Source organism: Salmo salar, chromosome ssa17 (genome assembly GCF_905237065.1).
Source record: "Salmo salar chromosome ssa17, Ssal_v3.1, whole genome shotgun sequence".
Taxonomy (NCBI): domain Eukaryota; kingdom Metazoa; phylum Chordata; class Actinopteri; order Salmoniformes; family Salmonidae; genus Salmo; species Salmo salar.
Genome location: NC_059458.1, coordinates 53,150,474 through 53,168,722, shown reverse-complemented (window position 1 = coordinate 53,168,722; position 18,249 = coordinate 53,150,474). Strand labels below are relative to the sequence as shown.

General features: G+C 44.6%; 1 protein-coding gene across 3 annotated transcripts in view; it reads left to right on the top strand.

Annotated features, from left to right (window-relative positions):
* Window positions 1-866: 866 nt before the first annotated feature.
* LOC106576058 (striatin-interacting protein 1 homolog) overlaps window positions 867-18,249 on the top strand; it is a 38,092-nt gene continuing 20,709 nt past the window's right edge. The window contains exons 1-5 of one of the 3 annotated variants that reach the window (XM_014152906.2): window positions 867-1,045; window positions 4,294-4,363; window positions 5,107-5,181; window positions 12,100-12,234; window positions 13,780-13,900. In XM_014152906.2, coding sequence (XP_014008381.1) covers window positions 1,025-1,045; window positions 4,294-4,363; window positions 5,107-5,181; window positions 12,100-12,234; window positions 13,780-13,900 — 422 coding nt within the window. In that variant the 5' untranslated portion in view covers window positions 867-1,024. Of the gene's footprint in view, window positions 1,142-4,293; window positions 4,364-5,106; window positions 5,182-12,099; window positions 12,235-13,779; window positions 13,901-18,249 lie in introns of all 3 variants that reach the window. The other 2 variants (XM_014152904.2, XM_014152905.1) reach the window with 2 other exon arrangements.

The window sequence follows — 18,249 nt, the reverse complement described above, 5'->3', positions numbered from 1 at the left end:
CACACAACCAGCCACCGTGTGTCAAGTTCACCTACGTGAAACAGATATGACCTTTGAGCTTTCATTAAACTGTACACTCCAATCAGATCATGTTAAGTGCTTTTCTCAGCCAGGGGTTGTTACGGGGGCTGAGAGTGAGCCAGGCGATCTACATCAAGCCGCCTCCTGCTACAGTCACTAATCAATAATTCACTCAGTTCACTGTGGCGGTGGTGGGATGAGAGTGACCGTTGAGTGGTCTAGGTCTGGTCTATCGATCCCTACATTACCACCACTCAGTGTGACAGCTTGCCTCAAGGGATGGATGTTTTGGGGAAATATTAAATTCCCTCTAGAGTAGTGTTCGTCAATCATGATCCTGGAAGCCCTGACAGGGTGTGCAGGCTTTTGTTCTGGCCCAGCAGTAACATACCTGATTCGACGAAATAGTCATCAAGCTCTTGATTAGTATAAGCCGGTTTGCTACTAGGTTGGTATGAAATCATTTTATTGACTCATACGTTTTGTGTCTTGTATCAGGTCTTGGATTGATTGAAATACCTGCTCTGACTAAGGTGTGGAGGATATGACAGATAATATATGCACAATCCAGTCATTCTGACAGATCAAGACGGATTAAACAGCTGTGTGAACACGATATAGTTACATTCAAGCAATAGATGCAAGTGAATAGTCTACCAATACTAAATCATAATAGCAAATGTTTCAATCAATCCACAGAAGCGGACAATGTTTCTAATGTAGGTGCCATTATGGAATGCTCAGCATCAGCACCAATTCATTGACCGCATTAGATCACTGGCATCATCTACCGTACTGATTCCCTCGTGGGCAAGACCAACCCGCCAGTCACCATTTACAGTAGAAGTTAACCCCGCCCGCTCTGGCGTCCAGTCAACCAATCACACCGCCGGGGACGGATTTTCTGAACTTGGAATACTGAAATCGGTTACAATTTGACAGGCTCGAGAACCTTACCGGAATGCACGAGCTGCAGAGAGAGTGAACGAACCGACACAGAAAGATGCAGGCAGACGACATGGAGGTACCTATCATTAATAACGTTAACAATAACTGCAACAAACAAAGGCCTCTGCCGAATGGGAGAGATGTGTTCAAGAATCTGCTGAAGGATTGGGAGGTAAAGCCAGTTTGTAGCTAATCGTTGAGCCAGTATAGAGGGGTCCGTGTCGGTGTTGTGTGTTGTTGCTGGGGAGCTTTAAATGCCCTTTTGCTACAGAGCCGCTTTTGAAAGCTTGCAGCCCTGGGTTGTTATTTTGGTGACAGCGCAAGTGGATGCTATAAATACCGTAAGCTTATGGTTAATTCTGAACGTGGCAAATACAGGTAGCTTATGTGACTGTCAATGTCCAGGACGTTTTGTGGTCGAATCTTATCTTGCACCCGCCGCCTGTGAATTTGTGCATGACACCGTAGACCGGTGTCAGATTGGCAAATATACAGTAGGTTTATACACAGTATTGATGTTCGGCATATAATGAATAAGAATAAATAATAATTCGGTGTGTGCTTATTTGTCCCATATGCTCTGGCAGCTGCCTATCTGTAGATATGTCAGTGTGTAACTCAATATTATTTTTGAATTGCATTTTTTTTGTCAGTGCAGAAGAGTGGTTTTGAAATTGATAGAATAAAGGCATACGCTATAAGCTAGTTTCCTAATTGTTACATATTAAGATGTAATTACTAACTGGATATTTATCAAATTGTTTCTGTAATTATATTGTACCTCAATGGCCTGTAGTTACATTCAAGTAAACACGCTTGACATTATGTTCCACACTAGTATGATACAGCATATTGTTTTTCTAATAACTAATTCATTCAGCCATTAAAAAGGAAAACAAATCAATTGCATTTTGGGTTCATGTCTTGGCAGGGCTACCCAGATCCAGGCTAGCCCTGCTAGTGGGTGAACTGTGGTGGTAGGCAGCCTACATCTTCATTTTTTTATGTAACCTTTCTTTAACTAGGCAAGTCAGTTAAGAACACATTCTTATTTACGAAGATGGCCTACCCCGGCCAAAACCTGGTATAGTCAAGTATCTAAGACAAGGTTCAGTGCGCAAGCCACACAATGCACGCCTAAATCATCATTGCCGATATGATCATCCCACTTAATTATATTTCTTTGTCCAGGCTATTCCTCATGTGATCTGTGTTCACGTTTATTATTGCATTGGCCCATTGGCTTGGCTGGCTTTGGTCATAGGTTATTTTTAACATATGCTCATATGAGAGGAGGATTGATGGGGGCTGGTGGGTATTTTGACGTGATGCCCAGTGTTTGCGCACACTGACGGTGTAGCGCAGGGTTCAATGTGCCAGTGTGGAAGGAAGGCTAGTGCTCATAGCAAGCTGGTTGGGGGGGTGGAGAAAATTGTTGATGCCCATGGGTAGCTGAGTGAGAGACACCAAATTCCCCACTCTCCTTCAGACAAACATGAAAGAGCTCTATTGAGCGCAATAACAATAAAAACCTTTCTGTTTTTTTCCAGTGCAACAGACACAACCTTCTGGCATCCTCTCATCTCCTCTGGGGGGGTGACTAAGCCAATCAGACACTAGGATTGAGGCCTGTGTTTTATTATAATCCCAATCAAACAATCGTGCGCAGAAATGTTAATGGGGTTGAGGGTTTAGCTTGGTCTCTGAGAAACATCACAATCTGCACTCAAGGTGATGAGTGTCACGGTCAGTACAGACAGCACAGTGACACCGGTGTCAGTGGTTAGACTGGCATGACATGGATTTAACTAGAGTGAAATATGATACCGATTTGATTTTTTTTTTCTCTAGTGGTGATGATACTGTGCTGGGCTGGAACGAAAGCCTCCACCCTGCAGATCCCTGGGACCAGTGGTTTAGTGTGTAATTAACCAACAGTTTGAACACCTAAATAGAGCACATTTTCGATGTAGCACATCAAACCCTGACTGGTCCATTTTCTCTGTAGACCAAAATATCTTCCCTAGTTATTTCCCCCCAAAGCTTACCTCCATTGTCTCCCGGTCACATTGTGAGACTATCGGCCCCTGAACCCCAGGCTCATCCTCTGGGAATGTGTCATTCTCCCTGTCAGAGGGTACGACATCATCTTCTCTCCTCAGCCTGCTGTGACTCTCTCAGCCATCTGAGATGCAAAGTGTGTGTGTGTGGGTCATTCTGAGTCCAGCCCAAGAGTCTAATCTGGATGCAGAGGAATGGACAGAAGTGGAGTGTGAAAAATAGCAGCCAAACAATCCTGAGGGGGGACCAGTTTCTGAATGACTTATTTGGACTCGTTCCACTGACTCAGAACGTCTTAGCTCTCAGATTGTAACTGAAAACCACCTCATAAGACACAACAAGTCTGCATCTGGAGTGGGATCTGTGCCAACTGTATTTGGAATGAACAAATCATTAGGCCAAACGATTCTTCCATTTTCAATCCCTCCTATTGAATCTCAACCTAATCTGACAGACTGTTTCTGGCTCTGAGGCTTTGGGTTCTTCAGGTTCCAGTGAATTACAGATGTTAGCCTATTCCTGGCTATTGCTGCCCTTCTGTGGTAGGATGCATGGAAAAACAACTACAGACAGTCTTCACACTTCAGCAAAGGCTCAGGCACTGACACATGCCATTTAAGGGCTGTAATTAGCTGTAATTTTCTTTGTCACTAAATTGCTGCTGAGACACTCTCTCAAGGCTGACTAACGGCAGGTCTCAACCTATTTCAAAGTCTAGTCTGTCTCTGTCCAAGTGCTACAATCTTTTGTATTGGCTGGCAGTATGAGAATGTTGTTGTTCTGTGGTGCTTTGATAACTGGTGAGATCATGCATACTGTATCAGTCTGTCTCAACCTGGGAAAATAAGGTTTTTAGCGGCTATGACGGCAAACAGAGGTGGGCTCTGTGTGTGTGTGTGTGTGTGTGTGTGTGTGTGTGTGTGTGTGTGTGTGTGTGTGTGTGTGTGTGTGTGTGTGTGTGTGTGTGTGTGTGTGTGTACTATGGTGTCCTGCAGTAAAATGCCCAGAGGGCATGGGGTGAGGCTAATGTCAGAGCGGCATCAAAGATCCTTAACTGGATACGTCCGTTAACCCATTCTGAAATGCAGGGCATGTTGACTCCTGCGCCCCTCTCATTCAGTTTTTCCACTCTGACTGTTGCCTGTATTTGCATAGCTATGCAATAGTTATAAAGGAATTCAGGGATGTGTGTGTGTGTGTGTCATGTGCCTTCATTTCCCTTTGCAGTTCTGCCTAGACTTCAATGTTGTTTTCTGTTTTCAGAGCTCCATGGAGTCCCCTAACCTGGAATTTGAGTATGGGGACACAGACAGCCTGACTGCTGAACTCTCAGGTAAGGTCTTTAAACCCTAACCCAGCCCTAGACCTGGGCAGCTATTGGGCAGGCTTTTGTTCCAACCACAAAGCACCTTATTCAAGCACCTTATTGATTAGTTGAAACAGTTGCTGGAACAAAATCATGCAAGGTAACCCCTGTAGCTTTGGTGATCACTGTTGTACAGTGCTGCGCTGTCAGCAGCGACATGGGATTGAGTCAATGCAAGATCATAGTTTTCCCTTGTTGAATGCAGCTACATTGGTTAGGTAGCTAGTCCCGCTGAGACATTAGCTTACACAAACACACACTACAGTTGCTCTCTTGTGAGTGTTCCTCAGGCTGGAGTGACAGTTGGACTTTAACTACTGTATACTCGCTGAAGAAGGATTAGTCAACGATGTCGTGAATCTAATAAAAACACTCTACAGAAAGGATAACTGGGAGCCAAAATAGATTCTTTATGAAAGGGACTTAATGAAACAGTTGGCTTATAATATATGCAATTTAGCAGATACTTTTATCCAAAGTGACTTAGTCACATTGCTTCCATAAAATTGACAAATGTGTGGCCCCAGGAATCAAACCCACAATCCTGGCATTGTAAATCCCATGCTTTACCAACTGAGCCATACAGTGCATCCACTACAGTATACCCCGTGACGTCTTTCATGACATTACCTCTGTTGAATCCTTCAGTACTGTACTGTATGTCATCCGGTCTGTCTGATGGTTCCCCTGTCTCTAATGTTTGTCCACAGAGATATACAGTTACACGGAGGAGCCTGAGTTCGCCCTCAACAGGGACTACTTTGAGGAGGATTTCAGGAGCCATGGTACTGTTACCTTCTTGTCTGTCAGTGGCGGATTTGTCTTTCCAGCCAACTGTGTGTGTGTGTGTGTGTGTGTGTGTGTGTGTGTGTGTGTGTGTGTGTGTGCGTGTCCTTGAGCATACGTGCGCTTGTTTTTTTTCTAAAGCAGTGAGTGTGCCAAAAGGCTTTCTGACTCACCTTGAACATGCTGTTTGTTTGCATACCCTCTAATGTGTTTGCCTGTTATTCTAGCGTTTACGGAGAGAGAGTATGTAGAAGTGTAATGGAATGGATTCCCGCCCTGGTAATCATCTGGAGAGAGAAAGTCTGATAGAGAGAGGGGGTGAAAGAGAGAGAAGGACAGAGGGAGAGAGAAAGTCTGATAGAGAGAGGGGGTGAAAGAGAGAGAAGGACAGAGGGAGAGAGGGTCGAGGGAGCTGATTAATTGACCACTCCCAGGTGTAACATTTCCCTTTTTCTGTAAGTGGTTCAGATGGAGAGAAGGAGGGAGAGTATACAAGTGAACTGTCAGCAGCGTTCTGCCCAGTGGTGTGTGTGTGTGTTTGATTGCTTGCTCTAACCTGACACTTTCAGCAGGAGGTTTTGGGAGAAAGTTTACATACACTTAGGTTAGAGTCATTAAAATCATTTTTCAACCACTCCACAAATTTCTTGTTAACAAACTATAGTTTTGGCAAGTCAGTTAGGACAGGACACCTACTGTGTGCATGACACAAGTAATTTTTCCAACAATTGTTTACAGACAGATTATTTCACTTATATATATATATCACTGTATCACAATTCCAGTGGGTCAGAAGTTTACACTAAGTTGACTGTGCCTTTAAACAGCTTGGAAAATTCCAGAAAAAGCTTTAGAAGCTTCTGATAGGCTAATTGGCATCATTTCAGTCAATTGGAGGTGTACCTGTGGATGTATTTCAAGGCCTACCTTCAAACTCAGTGCCTCTTTGGTTGACATCATGGGAAAATCAAAAGAAATCAGCCAAGACCTCAGAAAAAGAATTGTAGACCTCCACAAGTCTGGTTCATCCTTGGGAGCAATTTCCAAACGCCCGAAGGTACCACGTTCATCTGTATAAACAATAGTACGCAAGTATAAACACCATGGGACCATGCAGCCGTCATACCGCTCAGGAAGAAGACGCGTTCTGTCTCCTAGAGATGAACGTACTTTGGTGCAAAAAGTGCAAATCAATCCCAGAACAACAGCAAAGCACCTTGTGAAGATGCTGGGGTAAACAGGTACAAAAGCGAGTCCTATTTCGACATAACCTGAAAAGCCGCTCAGCAAGGAAGAAGCCACTGCTACAAAACCGCCATAAAAAAGCCAGTCTACGGTTTGCAACTGCATATGGGGACAAAGATCATACTTTGGTCTGATTAAACAAAAATAGAACTGTTTGGCCATAATGACCATCGTTATGTTTGGAGGAAAAAGGGGGAGGCTTGCAAGACGTAGAACACCATCCCAACCATGAAGCACGGGGGTGGCAGCATCATGTTGTGGGGGTGCTTTGCTGAAGGAGGGACTGCTGCACTTCACAAAATAGATGGCATCATGAGGAAGGGAAATTGTGTGGATATATTGAAGCAACATCTCAAGACATCAGTCAGGAAGTTAAAGCTTGGTCACAAATGGGTCTTCCAAATGGACAATGACCCCAAGCATACTTCCAAAGTTGTGGCAAAATGGCTTAAGGACAACAAAGTCAAGGTATTGGAGTGGCCATCACAAAGCCCTGACCTCAACCCTATAGACAATTTGTGGGCAGAACTGAAAAAGCGTGTGCGAGCAAGGAGGCCTACAAACCTGACTCAGTTCCACCAGCTCTGTCAGGAGGAATGGGCCAAAATTCAGCCAACTTATTGAGGGAAGCTTGTGGAAGGCTACCCGAAACGTTTGACCCAAGTTAAACAATTTAAAGGCAATGCTACCAAATACTAATTGAGTGTATGTAAACTTCTGACCCACTGGGAATGTGATGAAATGTAACGATCGCCGTCGGGTGACGAGGAAGCGGACCAAAACGCAGCTGGGAGCGAACACATGTTTATTCTTTACACTGAAATAAACACGTACACAAAATCAAGAAAATGCCGATACGTTAACTGCTCAAACACAAGAGGCAACACCCCACAAACGGCGTGGGGGAAAGAGGAACTTAAATGTGATCCCAATCAGAGACAACTAGCGACAGCTGTCTCTGATTGGGAATCGACAGAACCCAACATAGAAATAAACCCCATAGAGCTAACACAAGGCTATAACGCAAACATAGAAAACAAACCCAGGAAAAATACCCAACATGACACACCCTGACCCAAAATACCCGAGTTCACCTGGTCAGGGCGTGACATGAAAGAAATACACTGCTCAAAAAAATAAAGGGAACACTGAAATAACACATCCTAGATCTGAATGAATGAAATAATCTTATTAAATACTTTTTTCTTTACATAGTTGAATGTGCTGACAACAAAATCACACAAAAAGAATCAATGGAAATCCAATTTATCAACCCATGGAGGTCTGGATTTGGAGTCACATTCAAAATTAAAGTGGAAAACCACACTACAGGCTGATCCAACTTTGATGTAATGTCCTTAAAACAAGTCAAAATGAGGCTCAGTAGTGTGTGTGGCCTCCACGTGCCTGTATGACCTCCCTACAACGCCTGGGCATGCTCCTGATGAGGTGGCGGATGGTCTCCTGAGGGATCTCCTCCCAGACCAGGACTAAAGCATCCGCCAACTCCTGGACAGTCTGTGGTGCAATGTGGCGTTGGTGGATGGAGTGAGACATGATGTCCCAGATGTGCTCAATTGGATTCAGGTCTGGGGAATGGGCGGGCCAGTCCATAGCATCAATGCCTTCCTCTTGCAGGAACTGCTGACACACTCCAGCCACATGAGGTCTAGCATTGTCTTGCATTAGGAGGAACCCAGGGCCAACCACACCAGCATATGGTCTCACAAGGGGTCTGAGGATCTCATCTAGGTACCTAATGGCAGTCAGGCTACCTCTGGCGAGCACATGGAGGGCTGTGCGGCCCCCCAAAGAAATGCCACCCCACAGCATGACTGACCCACCGCCAAACCGGTCATGCTGGAGGATGTTGCAGGCAGCAGAACGTTCTCCACGGCGTCTCCAGACTGTCACGTCTGTCACGTATGCTCAGTGTGAACCTGCTTTCATCTATGAAGAACACAGGGCGCCAGTGGCGAATTTGCCAATCTTGGTGTTCTCTGGCAAATGCCAAACGTCCTGCACGGGGTTGGGCTGTAAGCACAACCCCCACCTGTGGACATCGGGCCCTCATACCACCCTCATGGAGTCTGTTTCTGACCGTTTGAGCAGACACATGCACATTTGTGGCCTGCTGGAGGTCATTTTGCAGGGCTCTGGCAGTGCTCCTCCTGCTCCTCCTTGCACAAAGGCGGAGGTAGCGGTCCTGCTGCTGGGTTGTTGCCCTCCTACGGCCTCCTCCACGTCTCCTCATGTACTGGCCTGTCTCCTGGTAGCGCCTCCATGCTCTGGACACTACGCTGACAGACACAGCAAACCTTCTTGCCACAGCTCGCATTGATGTGCCATCCTGGATGAGCTGCACTACCTGAGCCACTTGTGTGGGTTGTAGACTCCGTCTCATGCTACCACTAGAGTGAAAGCACCGCCAGCATTCAAAAGTGACCAAAACATCAGCCAAGAAGCATTGGAACTGAGAAGTGGTCTGTGGTCACCACCTGCAGAACCACTCCTTTATTGGGGGTGTCTTGCTAATTGCCTATAATTTCCACCTGTTGTCTATTCCATTTGCACAACAGCATGTGAAATGTATTGTAAATGTAATGTAATGTAATGTAATGTATTGTCAATCAGTGTTGCTTCCTAAGTGGACAGTTTGATTTCACAGAAATGTGATTGACTTGGAGTTACATTGTGTTGTTTAAGTGTTCCCTTTATTTTTTTGAGCAGTATAGAAGCTGAAATAAATAATTCTCCCTACTATTATTCTGACATTTCACATTCTTCAAATAAAGTGGTGATCCTAACTGACCTAAGACAGGTCAATTTTTAAATGTCAGGAATTGTGAAAACTGAGTTTAAATGTATTTGGCTAAGGTGTATGTAAACCTCCGACTTCAACTGTACATACATACATACAGGAACACGCGCATCTTGCCAAACTCTGCTCTGCAGCCATTGCCTCTCTTAGCGCCGTGACAAACAGAGCTGTCTTAGCTGTGGTTTTGCAGCGAATAGATAACAGCCATAGCCTACTACCGTGACCAACTGTTCCATATCATGAGCATTGTTATTAAACAGCTGGTCGATTTATGGTTTATCTCCTAATGTGAATCCTTTTGACCGGATGAATTGGACTGTGTCCATTTTGCTGGTCTAATCTCCACATTCATTCGACCCCTCTCATATTCTTTAAAACTCTGCCCAGTTGGTTGCTGTGCTGTAAATGTGGTTGTATTCTTTCTTAGCTTACTGAGTTAAAGGAAGGTTCATAATGAGGAATAATACATGTGTAGCGCCAGGCATTCAATTCCACAGAGCTTTATTGTCCCCAAAGGGCAATTTTGTTGCAGCTGCAGCATATTACATAAATTAAGAGAGCTAGGCTAGTTCTTCCCACTCTGTTTCCATAAAGCCAATAGGAATGAATAGATGGATCCGTGGAAAGCTTGGCTGCGGATGTGCTGTCTCTCTGTATCTGGGTTTTAAATATGTCAAACGGTGACGGGGCCCTCATCAATGTTTTAACACATCTGCCAGACTGCCACTCTCCGTCACTGCTAAATCTGTTATGCACCCATGTCCTCTGCGTCACTACTCTCCAAGCACTTTTATCATAATGACATGATCAGAGCACTTATCAGAGCTGCGCATAAAAGTTACATGGGATGAACTTTATACAGTGAAGTTTTGTCAGAGAGCTAGTGCTTTCAGCAAGTATTCACACCCATTGATTTTAACACATTTTGTTGTGTTACAGCCTAAATTAAGATTTTGTGTCACAGGCCTACACACAATGCTTCATATTTTCAAAGTGGAGTTATGTTTTTAGACATTTTTACAATTTCATTAAAAATGAAAAGCTGAAATGTCTTGAGTCAATAAGTATGCAACCTCTTTATTATGGCAGGCCTAAATACGCTCAGGGGTAAAAATTTGCTTAACAAGTCACAAGTTGTATTTATAATAACAGTGTTAGTAATAATAGAGTTTAACATGATTTTTGAATGACTACCTCATCTCTGTGCCCCACACATACAATTATCTTTAAGGTTCCTCAGTCCAGCAGTGAATTTCAAACACAGATTCAAGCACAAAGACTAGGGAGGTTTTCCAATGCCTCGCAAAGAAGGGCACCAATTGGTAGATGGGTAAAAAAAAAGAAGCTGACATTGATTATCTCTTAGAGCATGGTGACATTATTAATTACACTTTGGATGGTGTATCAATACACCCAGTCACTACAAAGATAACTCAGTTGCTGGAGAGGAAGGAAACTGCTCAGGGATTTCACCATGAGGCCAATGGTGACTTTAAAACAGTTACAGAGATGAAAGGTTGTGTGATAGGAGAAAACTGAGGATGGATGAACACATCACTGAGTACCACTCTTCATATTTTCAAGCATGGTTGTGGCTGCATCATGTTATGGGTATGCTTGTCGGCAAGGACTAGTGAGTTTTTTGGGGGGGATATAAAGAAATGGAATTGAGTTAAGTACAGGCAAATTCCTAGAGGAAAACCTGGTTCAGTCTGCTTTCCAACAGACACTGGGAGACAAATTCACCTTTCAGCAGGACAATAACCTAAAACACAAGGCCAAATATACACTGGAGTTACTCATCAAGACAACATTGAATGTCCCTGAGTGGCCTTGTTACAGTTTTGACTTAAATCAACTTGAAAATCTATGGCAAGACTTGAAGATGGCTGTCTAGCAATGATCAACAAACAACTTGACAGAGCTTGATGAATTTAAAAAAGAATAATGTGCAAATATCAAATATGGTACAGTCTAGGTATGCGAAGCTCGTGGAGACTTACCCAGAAAGACTCACAGCTGTAATCGCTGCCAAAGGTGATTCTAACATGTATTGACTCAGGGGTGTGAATACTTACGTAAATGAGATATTTCTGTATTTCATTTTCGATGCATTTGCATTATGGCGTATTGTGTGTAGATGGGTGAGAAGAAAAATAAATGTAATACATTTTGGATTCAGGCTGTAACACAATAACATTTGGAATACGTATGTATACTTTTTGAAGGCACCGTATGTCAGACAATTTCTACCAAAGAGGGGCACTGACTAGCTATTTGAATTAAACTGATCATGCTGTCCTACAAGAATCCCAAGAGTTGAGGTAAAAAATAAAGGACAGAAACATTCCTAATTGTACAATATACTTCACTTTTAGGAATCAATCGCTCATAGCCTAGAAGTAAAAGGCGTTGCTGCCTTGATGTTGGATCATGGCGTTCTTTTCTCTTTAGTGAGCATTCACAGTGGGTGATCAGTGTGTGTACTGCTATACCTGGCCAGGGCTGAAATAGCCTGCTGTGACCATGCATGTGAGCTGGGTGCCAGGACACTTTGACTCTGAGACCGCTAGCTGCTCCTGGGTCAGTGTGAGTTTAATGACCAGAGTTGATCCCTGCTAATCTTTTTCACGTGTGAAAAGGGCAGGGAGGGAGTGGGGGAGAGAGAGAGAGAGAGAGCGAGGGGGAGAGAAATGGACGAAGAAAATAAAAAGTGAGGGAATGGGAGAAATAAGTGAATTAGAGTGAGCCAGAATAAGAGAGCGACAGACGCAGAGTCACAAGGTCACACAGTCCTACAAAGTGGCATGACTCACCTGGTCTCTTTCACCCTTTCCCTGTCTCTCTGCAGTGCGGGGGAGGAGGTGGATAGAGCTGGGTCAGGAGCAGCAGAGGGCCTATGTGATGAGACTACTCGATGCTCTGGAGGTCACTGACCGGGACAAGAGGCTGAAGGTGGCCCGGGCCATCCTCTACCTGGCACAGGGTAATCATCATCATCGTCACCGTCACTGCACACTACAAGATCATTTGCTTTGGTTGTAGCATATTTTGACATGCATCTAGGAGATTAAGTGAATATTGAAATATTTCCCTTGTGATTTCTCTGACTAACATTTTCTTACAAAACAGAGGACATGTACAGTATTTATGCTTGAGTCCTTTAAATAAAATAATATTTCACCGTTATTTAACCAGGGAGGCCAGTTGAGAACAAGTTCTCATTTACAACTGCGACCTGGCCAAGATAAAGCAAAGCAGTGTAACACATATGGGGATGAAGTAGGTAGTTGGTTGGATGGGCTATTTACAGATGGGCTGTGTACAACTGCAGCGATCGGTAAGCTGCTCTGACAGCCGATGCTTGAAGTTAGTGAGGGGGATATAAGTCTCCAACTTTAGTGATTTTTTTTTTCAATTTGTTCCAGTCATTGGCAGCAGAGAACTGGATGTCACATTCTTAATGTGAGTCTGGAAGGAGAGTTTACAGTCTAGCTAGCCAGACACCAAGGTATTTATAGTTGTCCACATATTCTAAGTCATAACCGTTCAGAGTAGTATTGCTAGGCGGGCGGGCGGGTACGGGCAGCGATCGGTTGAAGAGCATGCATTTAGCTTTACTAGCGTTTAAGAGCAGTTGGAGGCCACGGAAGGAGTGTTGTATGGCATTAAAGCTCGTTTGGAGGTTTGTTAATAGTGTCCAAAGAAGGGCCAGATGAATACAGAATGGTGTCGTCTGCGTAGAGGTGGATCAAAGAATCACCCGCAGCAGGAGAGACATCATTGATATATACAGAGAAAAGAGTCGGCCCGAGAATTGAACCCTGTGGCACCCCCATAGAGACTGCCAGAGGTCTGGACAACAGGCCCTCCTATTTGACACACTTAACTCTGTCTGAGAAGTAGTTAGTGAACCAGGCGAGGCAGTCATTAGAGAAACCAAGGCTGTTGAGGCTGCCAATAAGAATACGGTGATTGACAGAGTCGAAAGCTTTGGCCAGGTCGATGAAGATGGCTGCACAGTACTGTTTTTTTATCGATGGTGGTCATGATATCATTTAGGACCTTGAGCGTGGCTGAGGTGCACCCGTGACCAGCTCGAAAACCGGATTGCATAGCGGAGAAGGTACGGTGGGATTCGAGATGGTCGGTGATCTGTTTGTTCACTTGGCTTTCGAAGACTTTAGAAAGGCAAGGCAGGATGGATATAGGTCTGTAACAGTTTGGGTCTAGTGTCTCCCCCATTTGAAGAGGGGGATGACTGCGGCCGCTTTCCAACCTTTAGGAATCTCAGACGATACGAAAGAGAGGTTGAACAGACTAGTAATAGGGGTTGCGACAATGGCGGCGGATAATTTTAGGAAGAGAGGGTCCAGATTGTCTAGCCCAGCTGATTTGTGGGGATCCAGATTCTGCAGCTCTTTCAGGACATCAGCTGTCTGGATTTGGGTGGAGAAGCGGGGGGAGAGAGTTGTGTGGTGAGTGAGCTTCTGTTGAAGCCTATGTGTGTCTGTTGTGTGGCGTTCCCCAGGGGTGTTTGATGAGTGTGACACGGACGCGGACGTGATCCACTGGTCTCGCCACAACGTGTTCCTGCTGTATGACATGGGCATCTTCACTGCTCTCCTGGAGCTGCTGAGCATGGAGATAGAGTGAGTAGGACAACATTACTACAACCGCACCATAACATCACTACAATGTCTCGTAATTACTGTGTTATTATGTTTCTCAACAAGTGTTGAGAAACACCACTGTGGTTAGCACTTACTTCCTCCTTGATTAATGGTCCAAAGCAGCTGTTTTTATCTCAATATCAAATCATTTACAGGGTAACAATTAAGTACCTTACTGTTATTGTTTTCGATTTCAAATGGTCAAAAATAAACTCAATTTGTTTCTTAGCAAAGTACAATTTCTCAAGCAAGAATTTTGCTAGGACTGTCTGGGAGTGGTCTGAGTGGGGAGGGGAAAACTAGCTGTTATTGGCAGAGATGTTTGGAACTGTTTCTTATTGGTCTATTAACTAACTTACCGTTTGGTGATGTCACCAGGCAGGCCAAAACTCCATCCCACCAAAACAAGCTTAAATTTCAGGTGGCCTTTTCAAACAACTCTTACACTAAAAGGACATCATTATTTTATTTTTTTCACAGTATTATTCCAACCTAATGTATAGAAAACACAGGAAATTCACATGTTTGACTGCACTAGGCCTTTAATGCTACAGAGATGGTACACAGTAGCATTCACTCTCTCACTAGTTGTTCGCTGGAGTAGAGGAAAGAGACTCAGTGGGGGAAAGAGACACAGTGGGGGAAAGAGACACAGTGGGGGAAAGGGACACAGTGGGGGAAAGAGACACAGTGGGGGAAAGAGACACAGTGGGGGAAAGAGACACAGTGGGGGAAAGAGACACAGTGGGGGAAAGAGACACAGTGGGGGAAAGAGACACAGTGGGGGAAAGAGACACAGTGGGGGAAAGAGACACAGTGGGGGAAAGGGACACAGTGGGGGAAAGAGACACAGTGGGGGAAAGAGACACAGTGGGGGAAAGAGACACAGTGGGGGAAAGGGACACAGTGGGGGGAAAGGGACACAGTGGGGGAAAGGGACACAGTGGGGGGAAAGGGACACAGTGGGGGAAAGAGACACAGTGGGGGAAAGGGACACAGTGGGGGAAAGAGACACAGTGGGGGAAAGGGACACAGTGGGGGAAAGAGACACAGTGGGGGAAAGGGACACAGTGGGGGAAAGGGACACAGTGGGGGAAAGAGACACAGTGGGGGAAAGAGACACAGTGGGGGAAAGGGACACAGTGGGGGAAAGAGACACAGTGGGGGAAAGGGACACAGTGGGGGAAAGAGACACAGTGGGGGAAAGGGACACAGTGGGGGAAAGAGACACAGTGGGGGAAAGAGACACAGTGGGGGAAAGGGACACAGTGGGGGAAAGAGATACAGTGGGGGAAAGAGACACAGTGGGGGAAAGGGACACAGTGGGGGAAAGAGATACAGTGGGGGAAAGAGACACAGTGGGGGAAAGGGACAACAGGGGAAATCAGTAAAGTAATATACTGCTCTGTAGGTTTAGCCTTATTAGAACTTCTTAGTAGCTACATTTTCAGAAACATACATACAATGCATTGCAAAATGAATAGGAAATATAGTCAAGATGTTGACAAGGTTATAAATAATGATTTTTAATTGAAATAATAATTGTGTCCTTCAAACTTTGCTTTCGTCAAAGAATCCTCCATTTGCTGCAATTCACAACCTTGCAGACCTTTTGGCATTCTAGTTGTCAATTTGTTGAGGTAACCTGAAGAGATTTCACCCCATCCTTCCTGAAGCACCTCCCACAAATTGGATTGGCTTGATGGGCACTTCTTACGTACCATACGGTCAAGCTGCTCCCACAACAGCTCAATAGGGTTGAGATACGGTGACTGTGCTGGCCACTCCATCATAGACAGAATACCAGCTGACTGCTTCATCCCTAAATAGTTATTGCATAGTTTGGAGCTGTGCTTTGGGTCATTGTCCTGTTGTAGGAGGAAACTGGCTCCAATTAGGCGCCATCCACAGGGTATGGCATGGCGTTGCAAAATGGAGTGATAGCCTTCCTTCTTCAAGATCCCTTTTACCCTGAACAAATCTCCCACTTTACCATCACCAAAGCACCCCCAGACCATCGCATTGCCTCCACCAAATCAAATCAAATCAAATTTTATTTGTCACATACACATGGTTAGCAGATGTTAATGTGAGTGTAGCGAAATGCTTGTGCTTCTAGTTCCAACCATGCAGTAATATCAAGTAATCTAACAATTTCACAACAACTACCTTATATACACACAAGTGTAAAGGAATGAATAAGAATATGTACATAAAAATATATGGATGAGCGATGGCCGAACGGCACAGGCAAAATGCAGTAGATGGTATAGAGCACAGTATATACATATGAGATGAGTAATGTATGGTATCTAAACATTAGAAAAAAGTGGCATTGTTTAGAGTGGCTAGTGATAATTTATTACATCCAATTTTTCATTATAAAAGTGACTAGAGACTTGAGTCAGTATATTGGCAGCAGCCACTCAATGTTAGTGATGGCTGTTTAACAGTCTGATGGCCTTGAGATAGAAGCTGTTTTTCAGTCTCTCGGTCCCAGCTTTGATGCACCTGTACTGACCTCACCTTCTGGATGATAGCAAGGTGAACAGGCAGTGGCTCGGGTGGTTGTTGTCCTTGATTATCTTTTTGGCCTTCCTATGACATCGGGTGGTGTAGGTGTCCTGGAGGGCAGGTAGTTTGCTCCCGGTGATGCGTTGTGCAGACCTCACTACCCTCTGGAGAGCCTTACGGGTGAGGGTGGAGCAGTTTCCGGATGCTCTCGATTGTGCATCTGTAAAAGTTTGTGAGTGTTTTTGGTGACAAGCCGAATTTCTTCAGCCTCCTGAGGTTGAAGAGGCGCTGCTGCGCCTTCGTCACCACGCTGTCTATGTGGGTGGACCATTTCAGTTTGTCCGTGATGTGTACGCCGAGGAACTTAAAACTTTCCACCTTCTCCAGTACTTGACAGATGGCGTCAAGCACTCCTCCAGCGTTTAAAAAAAATAACATCTGCGTCTCACGAATGTTCTTCTTTGTGATCCGAATACCTCAAACTTAGATTCGTCTGTCCATAACACTTTTTTCCAATCTTCCTCGGTCCACTGTCTATGTTCTTATGCCCATCTTAGTCTTTTATTTTTATTGGCCAGTCTGAGATATGGCTTTTTCTTTGCAACTCTGCCTAGAAGGCCAGCATCCCGGAGTCACCTCTTCACTGTTGATGTTGAGACTAGTGTTTTGCGGGTACTATTTAATGAAGCTGCCAGTTGAGGACTTGCAAGGCGTCTGTTTCTCAAACAAGACACTCTAATGTACTTGTCCTTTTGCTCAGTTGTGCACCGGGGCCTCCCACTCCTCTTTCTATTCTGGTTACAGCCAGTTTGCGCTGTTCTGTGAAGGGAGTAGTACACAGCGTTGTACGAGATCTTCAGTTTCTTGGCAATTTCTTGCATGGAATAGCCTTCATTTCTCAGAACAAGTATGTCAATAAGTCAAATACTATACACTGAGTGTATAAAACATTAAGGACAGTCGTCCTAATATTGAGTTGCAGCGCCCTTTTAGGCCTCAGAACAGCCTCAATTCGTCGGGGCATGGACTCTACAAGGTGTCAAAAGCGTTCCACAGGGATGCTGGCCCATGTTGACTCCAATGCTTCCCACAGTTGTGTTAAGTTGGCTGGATGTCCTTTGGGTGGTGGACCATTCTTGATACACACAGGAAACTGTTCAGCGTGCAAAAACCCAGCGGCGTTGCAGTTCCTGACACAAATAGGTGCGCCTTACTACCATACCCGGTTCGAAGGCACGTAAATATTTTTCACCCTCTGAATGGCAGACACACACAATCCATGTCTCAATTGTCTCAAGGTTTAAAAATCCTTCTTTAACCTGTCTCCTCCCCTTCATCTACACTGATTTTAAAGTGGATTTAACAAGTGACATCAATAAGGGATCATAGCTTTCAACTGGATTCATCTGGTCAGTTCTTAATGTTTTATACACTGTACAATTTCAGGTGGTCTTTTCAAACAGCTCTTACACTTAAAGGGCATCACATAAGCATACCACTGAATCAATAAGTAGGTATATTAAATATCCCCACTGAGTCAATTTCTCTGTCACCTTCCTGCCTGAGGTTCCCTCCTCTACCTAAGGGAAGATCTACTGCTGCCTCAGTCCTTTGAATCTCTACCAACCCTAGCCATGGACTAATCTGCCTAATAGGAATGCCGTAGGGAGAGGCTGGTAGAGATGGTGCTGATAATAGCTGATTGGCTAGGTGGTGTGTGTGTGTGTGTGTGTGTGTGTGTGTGTGTGTGTGTGTGTGTGTGTGTGTGTGTGTGTGTGTGTGTGTGTGTGTGTGTGTGTGTGTGTGTGTGTGTG